At 37.5% G+C, this 10,000-nt stretch overlaps 1 protein-coding gene across 2 annotated transcripts in view; it reads left to right on the top strand.

Moving 5' to 3' along the window:
• LOC144964270 (multiple C2 and transmembrane domain-containing protein 1-like) overlaps nucleotides 1-10,000 on the top strand; it is a 251,907-nt gene that overhangs the window by 202,771 nt on the left and 39,136 nt on the right. For both annotated transcript variants that reach the window (XR_013643794.1, XM_078898353.1), the window contains one exon: nucleotides 5,046-5,139. Coding sequence is in view for 1 of the 2 variants with exons in the window: in XM_078898353.1 (XP_078754479.1) it covers nucleotides 5,046-5,139 (94 nt within the window). In the remaining variant the exon portion in view is untranslated. The remainder of the gene's footprint in view (nucleotides 1-5,045; nucleotides 5,140-10,000) is intronic.

The raw sequence follows: 10,000 nt of genomic DNA, 5'->3' as shown, positions 1-10,000 counted from the left end.
TATCAGACCTGCAAGTAAGTATACGTCGGGTGAAATCAATCTTCACTTAATTGAACAGTTCACGCTATTCTCATACATAATCGTCTCAAACTATTGATACTGGAGCCCGATTTAATGCCTATTTCCTCGACTGAACCCTCCCCCCCCCCCCCCCCCCCCCCCTTTCCCCACATGACTTCTATGTCCCCAGCCATTCGAACTACCCTATGACATTGATTCCTTTCAGTGGATACCGTCAAATGGGGTGACTTTGCCTGTATAGATTCGGACATAATAGATTACACCTAGTTTTGCAACAATTATTTCTTTTGATGAAAAACCAAGTCTTCTAATAGATAGTATGCGCTTGGCTGAGAAGCTCATATAACATTGCCATCCGGAAGTATAACGGACCAACACACAAAACTGTGTGTATCCATGAACGTTTATAGTCCGGTTAATACAGTTCAGTGAGCATTACTCACAAACGCGGATGGCAAAAAACAATAACAAAGACCTGAGTGACGCCACCTTCGAACTATCTATAAGGAAAATAACCGCAACAAGCCCGAGAGTACTCAAACTGTTCCAATTCGGTTGAGGCAAAGTCGCCCCGAGAGGCAAAGTCACCCCAGTTGATTGACGGTGTTGTCCTTGGTAGAGTTAACATAATAATATTATGTGATCCACGGTCCCAATTCCACATTGTGCCGGGATGAATAAGATTCAACAACAACGAAAAAGAAGAAAAACAAAAAGAAAACAAACAAAAACAAACGAAAAAAAAACAACCCTCAGTGAAAACGGTTAGTTAGAGAGTATCAAAATTTGAGCTTAAAACAGAGTGAGACACTGGATTCATCCTTTTCACCAGGGCTAATTATTATTGATTTCAATAAAAGTTCATAATTGAGACATTCTAGTGAATTATCATTCAGTCCCCCAAGGTTTGAGACTGTTTGCCACAATAAGGGTCATTTTAATCGATCGATATTTGTCATCATCCCTACAATTATTACTACTAAAACCACCACATCATCTATCTATCATATATGCGGCTATGTGGTCTTGTGGTATGACACTCGCTTATGGAATGGAAGGTCCTGGCTTCTAGCCTCGCTCGGCGCATAGTTGAACCCTTGGAAAAGGCTCTTTACTCACATTCTCTCACTGTACTCAAGTGTAAAATGAGTACCTGGTCGTTGACAGCGTTGTCTCTGTCAGAAAAAAATTGCAATATCGCCTAACAGGCGTTGTGTTTCGTTCTACATGTTACGTGTTGCTGTTAGTCAGGGACCCCTTGTGAAGCGCTCTGAGCACATTTAGTGGATATTGCGCTATTTTAAAATTATTTTTTTTTTATTATGAGTACTGCAACTACCACCTCACCATCATCTCTTCCGCTAGCACTACTACTATAATCTCCACCACATCATTCTAACACATCAACTGAGTATTTTTAAGTGAAAAATGGGTAAGGTGTTGTGGCTGTTGACACATGGTATGATCCCATGGTACTATTCTCTAAGTAGATATGTTTGTATATGTTGTAATTACCTACTCTTTCAACTTTTGAAATCCCTTCGAGGGGTGTCGGACATTGCTGAAAGATACATTTTGGATTGCATCTCATTAAATTTTAATGAAATTCAAATTTTTATAGTCGCATGGATGGGTCATGATCTACGCCCTGAAAAAAAATTTCCTCCTTTTTCTGACAAGTCATTCTCACCCCTGATTTGAAGAACGAGTTTTCTGGCGAAACTCGCGTTGTTGCTTTTTTTTTTCTTCTTCAGAGTATAGAATAAGATTGAGAGAGAGAGAGAGAGAGAGAGAGAGAGAGAGAGAGAGAGAGAGAGAGAGAGAGAGAGAGAGAATAAGGTTAGGTACAAAAAATATCTTGATAAATGAGAATATCGTTCCTGTGTCATTTGTCACAAATTACATTTACAATTTACATAATATTTAACTGAGACATCACATGTTTTCTTTTGACCTTTTTCGTGGGAGATATCAACACACCTCTTACGATTTACTTTGTTAAAGCGTAATTCTTGTCCTGCTTGAAGGGATTGGGTTAAATTATTTATTCATTCAGTTATTTATTTAATTACGTGAATGGCTCATTGAGAATTTTTGGTTATATATACCCTAGGGCTGCCTTGTTATAAAACGAATTATAGTTATCACAACAATGTTAAATTAAACATCCACTCTCTCTCTCTCTCTCTCTCTCTCTCTCTCTCTCTCTCTCTCTCTCTCTCTCTCTCTCTCTCTCGCTCTCTCTCGCTCTCTCTCTCTCTCACTCTTTCTCTTTCTCTCTCTTTCTCTTTCTCTCTTTCTCTCTCTCTCTCTCTCTCTCTCTCTCTCTCTCTCCACTAACTAGGATTTGTTTGTCATTTAAATAATGTATTTGTTTTCCCAGCTCTCCATTTTGCTGAGCTAGGTATTGACATGTAAGATAAATATCTCAGTGTATTATATGAAACAGTGATAGACAGTGTTTTGTCAGACTTTTTTCATACACACGTTTTCAAAAAAAAGAAAAAGAAAAAACAAAAACAAAAACAAGAAAAATAAATAAATGAATAACTTGAGCTTTTATATAGCACAATTTCCTCTAAACATGCTCAGAGCGCTTTACAAAGGGTCCCTGACCAACAGCAACACGTAACATGTAGAACGAGACATGATGCCTGATAGGCGATTTTTCTTTCCTCTTTCTCCTCCTCCTCCTCCTCCTCCTCCTCCTCTTCTTCTTCTTCTTCTTCTTCTTCTTCTTCTTCTTCTTCTTCTTCTTCTTCTTCTTCTTCTTCTTCTTCTTCTTCTTCTTCTTCTTCTTCTTCTTCTTCTTCTTCTTCTTCTTCTTCTTCTTCTTCTTCTTCTTCTTCAAGTACCAAGTCTGTGCCAGACACCGGTGATCATGGTACGCCATTCATATCTCTGATCAGATAACCTCAAAAAAATATTATTACTCTTCTCTTTCTTTGTCACCCAGCTGTTGAAGCTATTCAAATATGTTTGTCTTGGTCTACCTTTACTCTTTTGCCTTCCATCTTTCCTGTAAGAGCAAGATGTTCAATACATTTATGTCGATATAAATTGACATAAATCGACATCCTTACTATAGGGAATGAGATTAGCGAAAGAGTAGCGTCCCTTGATTGGACGTCACCCATAGTCTATGACGTCACCCGCGGAAAAGTTGTTAGAGAGAGAGAGCGTCATGTTGGTTGTGCGTATGCGTCTCTCGTCCTCGCTTCCGGTGAAAGCGGCTTGAGACACTTCAAAACCAAATTGACGTTCTCTCTGTAAGGTGACGTCCAATCAAGGGACGCTACTCTTCCGCTAATCTCATTCCCTATAGTATCTAGTAATAATGTTTTCATCTAGATCATTTCGACCTATCACCAGATTGACGCAATGGATCACCATTATGGGTTTTGCTTTTTTTTTTAAGGCTGACATTGTTTAAAATGCATTGTGATTGATTTGGGCCAAAGATTGTAAACAACATCTAGGCCTGGCTCAGCGGTACGGTCTTTGCTTCGTACCCGAAAGGTGCCGAGTTCGATCACCCGCCACTACGCTGTGTGGCCTTGAGCAAGTCACCTCGCCCTAGCTCAATTTGCGGCGCTGCACTGCGGCTGACGCCTGGGTTATTCCAGTCTCCCCTTGGAATAGACCCGAGAGACAATTTTCCCCTATGGGATGAATAAAGGGAATTTTATTTATTTATTTATTTATTTATTATGATATAACCTGGTGACTGTCGACATCAACATGAACACCAGTCTGTCATGCATCCGTAATCAGTTTCCCGCTTACCATCCTCACTGTGTTTTTGTTATGACATAAAAACAATAGTACATCATGGTAATTTAGTATACATAAAGGAAACACGAGAAGGTGTTTCAACTACGAAAGTGAAAAATTTGAGAGCAGGCACAGCTTTAGGAGAGTTTTGTCTAAAAGATGTAGCTATGCAGGCTTATTGTTAGGAAAATTATTTATGAATTCCTGTACTTAGTCATTTTGATGCTTGTCTTATAATGTTTCATACACACCTTTACAGATTTATATTGTAAAAGTTTACGATGTGTACGACATTTTAGAAGCCAGGTCTAGTTAAAAACGATAATATAATATCAATGATGTGTGTAAAAAATAAAATAAATGAAAGCGACCTTCCAGAGTCCTATGACCCATAGAGCCGGAGTTTGTCCCTGTTTCTGTAACGTTAAACAAATCCCTCCACTCTCGTCTTTACCCGGGATAGATACCGGTCCCTTTTCTTGTGAGTCACCTGCCCTACCAATTGAGTTATTGGGGCCAATATATATATATTTATATTATATATTATATAATATATATATATATATATATATATATATATATATATATTGTGTGTTATATATCGACGATATGATATGTGATATGATGGAATAAATTCTAAAACTATTTATAACGCCTTTATTTATCACGCGATATGTATCTATCCAAATTGATGATTTGTGACCATAAATATTGTTATAACACAGAACGTATACACGCATAGTGTCAAGAAATGTATTGATTGAAAATGATAGCAGAAACACCGTGAAAAAATTCCAACCAGCATACCAGCATAATTTAATAAACATGCTGGTCACGTTGTAGGAAATCGTGTTTGTTGGTTTCAATCCTATTCACCATTTTTGCCAAACAAGTCTTTTTAACCAGTTAACTGTCGCACTCTGGTAAAACGTGTATTTAAAAAATTTTGCCAGAAAACACGTCCTTCAAATATCGATCGATTTAAATGACACTCATCTTGGCAAAAACTCTTAAACCTGGGACTTCACGAAGTCCCAGGTTTGAGAGTTTTTGTCAAGATGTAGGCCATTTATATCAATCGATATTTGAAGGACGAGTTTCCTGGCCAAATCTTTTTAATACGTGTTTTCCCGAGTACGGTAGTTAACTGGGAAATGCCAATCGTCAATAATACATGACTTAAAACTTAACAAAGTGTTAAAAATATAAGCAGTAACTATAAATTTCTTATACGTTTTATTCCTTTTCAGGAGCCCAACTCGAATGCCCGTGCTGCCCACTCTTTCTACATGCTCCACGTAACTCTCAAGGAAGGAAGAGATTTGGTCGTCAGAGACAGTTGTGGTAAGTAAGACTCTTAGATCATCTTCTTCTTTCAACTTATCCCGCATTTTGCAGGGTTGCCATAATGAATGCCAAATCTCCATGCATCTCGGTTCAGCGCATCATCTTCCTCAAGGCCCAGTTCTTTCATATTATCCTTTACCCTTTTTCCTCTTTCCCGCTATTTGTAGGTCCAATACTTTCCTTCCCACTTACTCCCTCTCTCATCTCTTTACATGTCCGAACCTTTGGTAAGACTCTTATATATAATCTGTTATCCATTCACACACATCAAATAAACAAATAAATTAAGATGTGAATAGATAATGAATGAATGAATGTATGTGTATATATATATATATATATATATATATATATATATATATATATATATATATATATATATATAAAATTCCCGTTATTTATCTTTAAGGAAAATGTTCCTTATGGTCTACTCAAGAAGAGCAAGACGCCAGCCGCAATGCAGCGCCTCAAAGTGCTCAATACATGTGCCAAATACTTCTCTACCGTATCCGATTTTAAGTAATGCATTTATATTGTTACCGTTTTTGTTGTTGGCTGAAGATGGGTTTTGACTCCGAAACATTCCATATTTTGTTTTGAAGCTGTCATATTCATTTTTGTTTATTACTTTTTTTACAGCGCACAACTTATGACAGCTTAGCATTACTTTGTATAAAATTGTGTCTCACAACCTGACAAGAAAGTGTAGCTCCAGTATAATTGGCATGACGCCTTACTCTTGCCATAACGTTTTTATTAAGAAAAAATGAAGTGAGTAGGAACGTGCCAGAAGACAATAATAGAGAATAAAAAATTCGCGGTGGCGATGGGGCTGGAGAGTGGTGGATAGCTCAAACGTTAAAAGTCACGCTCTCCCCGGCCAGGCGGAATTGTCGTACCAGTAAGGTCTTGGGTTCGAGCCCCCATCGCCGCCACAAAAATGTTATTCTCTATTGTCTTCTGGTATTTTCCTACTCACTTCATTTCTTGTTTTTATCGGCATAAGTGCCTGCATCACCCGCTTTTCTGAAACGTTTATAGATAGTATGCGCTTGGCTTAGAAGCTCATAACATTGCCATCCGGAAGTATAACGGACCAACACACAAAACGGTGTGTATCCATGAACGTTAATAGTCGGGTTAATACAGTTCAGTGAGCATTACTCATAAACGCGGATGGCAAAAAACAATAACGAAGACCTGAGTGACGTCATCTGCATACTATCTATATTCCAATCTTGATAGGAATGAACCATAATGGTGCACGGCAATTTGCTCCTTGCTATTTAAAACAAGTTATTCATAATTACAAAGAGGCATGACACATATATGACACATTGACTAAATATCACTGATTAATTATGCAGGGTAGGCTATATAATTGTAGAATAAAATTATGTGAGCATCAATCAACTGTTTAAAGTTAATGTCGGTGCAGTTAAATACACCCACACACGTGACGAATTATGGAGCATGCGATGGTGTAAGATAAAAGTTTGAAAAAGAGTGTATGAAACAGTCCTAAACAAAGCAGATATAGAAAAATACAAGAAAAAAACTACCCCCCCCCCCTTTCCCACCCCCAAAATATAAGCCTACCTCGACTGGCGGGCTGATTATTTTGTTGGGATTTGTTTGTTTTATGTTGGGGTTTTTTTTTTTTTTGGTGTTTTTTTTTTTTCGCTTTTCTTTTTTGTCTGGCACTAATTCTAACTCACACTTTTTTTCCGATTGTAAAAATAGTACACCCAAGAAGTGTTCACGTTTTATTGAACCACCCTGCATCTATATATTATAGTCAATACTAAGCGATCAAAATGTATCGAAATATTTAACCCATAACAAGCAGCGCCCGATTTTATCTAGCCTCGTACCATATTAATATTATTGTCTATCACGTTCAGTAAGAGAACAGAAACAGCGATGCGACTGAGTTTCATTGACATCACCCAACCATCCTATATTATTCCAAGTGTGCTCTCGTCTTCCTGTGTTTTGAGTCACATGTTTTTATATTCCCAAAGGCACCTGGTTTAAAATAGAAACATCAGTCAGCTGTCTAGTTGAACCAATGTTATCGTACATTACCAAAACCAATTATTGATTTTGGCAAGAATTTTTATGCTTCAAATATTGACTAAGATTATCTTCTTCTTCTTCTTCTTCTTCTTCTTCTTCTTCTTCTTCTTCTTCTTCTTCTTCTTCTTCTTCTTCTTCTTCTTCTTCTTCATATTTAGAGCAGCCAATGCCACCACGCTGCTAACAAGTGCTGCACCGTGTTGTATGCGCTAAATTCGGCCAGGAATAGTTAATGACTTGGTGCTGTCACTATTTCTTCTCGCAGAGTTATTGTTCCAATTCTTTGTGGGTCGTGGAAAAAGCCCCGTTGTTTATAATATTATTATCGTATTGTTGTTATTTTTTAATATGTTTATTGTGTGTGTCAAGGAGCAGGTGGCTCGAGTGCTATGCCTGCCTGTTGACAGTTGTGACAGTTTGCCCATAGTGATATTTGTAGATGACAGATAGACAGACCTGGATTTCTTTAAATTGTCTTCATGCAAATGTCACTGTTTGACGCTCAAAGAACTAAATAACTATAGTGAAATGGAATGGTCGTGTCAATTTAATTAACGAAAACAAATGATTTGCACGTTTCGGGTTTCCCCTTTGTCAACAAAAACAATCAAAATCATCAAACACCAAACACGAATGCGATTGGATAGAAAGGCGTTGTTTAGACGAATAAACAAAATAATATCACATTTCATACTTTATTTTGCCGATTGAACTATCGGTTTCACCACCTCCAACCCAGAACATGCGGCGTTAAGGTCATCTGGCCCTTTTGATCGATTCAGGTCCTGCTCTGACTGATTGGTGGAGTCATTGGCAGACCTGCCTATTATTACAAAAATTTCGTAGAAAAACGAAATATTGGCTCCAATTTCAGAACTTTATGAGCATTTCTCAGTCATTAAAACTTATTGAAAATGAAAGTTGACGCCACAGAACATAATCTTAAGGATTTCTGAGTGTTATGTTTTCCTTGTGAGGGTAATTCTTGATTTTTAAGTTCATTCGCGAGTACATTTTTATTTCTCATAAAAAATTAGGAATTTTTAAGTTTTCAAGTAGGCAGGTCTGCATTGGAGAAATATCTTTACTCACGTTCTGTCACTGCACCCAGGTGTAAAATGAATACTCCGTCGGTAACATCATTTTCTCATTGGAAAAGAAAAAAAACTAACATAGGCCTTATAGTGTTGCTATTGGCTTGGTGGCTTGAAAGGCGTTTTGATCATATTTTGTGGATGAAACTTTGAAGTTGTTTTTTAATGTATTGGTAGCTGCACGGGTAATGAGGTAATGCAAATTTAAGGGAAGTTGCCAGGATAGTAAGGTTAAAGCGGAATATATTACTCTTAAAGAACAAACCAGACACACACACAAAAATAACAGATGAAGGTTTTCGATGATTGTCTGGAGTTTCGAAATTGTATATGCTTACCATTTATATCTAGTTTTGTCTTTCAAATCGTCAGACTGTCTCTGATTTTTTTGAGTGTTGTCATCTGGGGAAAGAATGCGATGTACTTAAATGCCCTTTTGATAGAATATCCCTTGTGTTAGATGTCGTGTTGGAAAATATGGAGACATGCTATAGAGATAAAGGTTATAAATCGGGCGTCGTGCTTTTAACCAAATGGCAAGAGGCAGGTTTGGTCCATACGTGATGCAATGCGTATACCGTGTCGTATCATATAAAAAGTATGGTTACTATAGAATGAATGAAGTTGACGTCACTCAGCTCTGTTATCGCTTTTTAGACCGCCAGAAAGATGATCTGTTTACACTGAATTCGTTCGAATAACTAAGAGACTAGACCATAAAGAAAGCTTACACACACCATCGTCTTGATGAGCATTGTACTCAGTTGTGCGGCTATATGGTCTAGTGGTATGACACTCTCTTTCGGATCGGAATGTCCTGGGGTTCGAGCCTCGCTCGGCGCATAGTTGGGCCCTTGGAAAAGGCTCTTTACTCCCTTTCTCTCACCGTACTCAGGTGTAAAATAAGTACTTGGTCGTTAACAGCGTTGTCTCTGTCCGAAAAAAGTGTAATTTCGTTAACAGGCGTCATATCCCGCCCTACATGTTAAGTGTTGCTGTTGACCAGGGACTTGTAAAACGCTTTGAGCACGTTTAGTGGATATTGCGCTATATAAATGCTCTAGTTAAAATACTCTAGTATTTCACCGCATATCAACAATAGGATATTTCACTCGACATTTATCGTTCATTTGATTATACCTTCAAACTATGAAGAAAAAAAGAAACATCATATATATAATTTTGGCCAGAAAACTTGCGCTTCGAATGTCAATCGATTAAAATGACCACAATTTTTTTTTTTAAACTGAATTCTTTTGACTGAACATCCTCTTTCATGTCATTTTATTATAGCAAATTTTTCGACCCTAGTTCCCCATACTTTGGTTCTCTCAACTGTTTTTTTTTTTTATATATATTTAATAAAAATGTGGCGCGGGTGGTTGATGGGAGCATCACTCTTGAATCATATACCTATGATGTTCGCATGGGTGTACGATCCGATAGTGATGTCGTTTCTTCTCTTCTTTACTAGCCTATCCTGCTTCTTTGGTTTGTGATTGTATTTTTGACAGGGGATATTTTTTTTTTCTGTAAATCTTCTGCCTGTTTGTTCTTGGTTATTTACAATTTAGCTTATGATATCTTTAGGTTATGATTTTGATTTACATTTGTACTATTTTTGTTAGATTGCTTGTTTTTTTGTTTCAGCGGTCTCTCATATAACCTCAATTGTGTTGGAAGAG

This window comes from Berghia stephanieae, chromosome 2, assembly GCF_034508935.2.
Source record: "Berghia stephanieae isolate SIO BIC M18660-M18661 chromosome 2, UCSD_Bste_1.3, whole genome shotgun sequence".
Taxonomy (NCBI): domain Eukaryota; kingdom Metazoa; phylum Mollusca; class Gastropoda; order Nudibranchia; family Aeolidiidae; genus Berghia; species Berghia stephanieae.
This window is presented reverse-complemented; position numbering and strand designations above follow the sequence as displayed.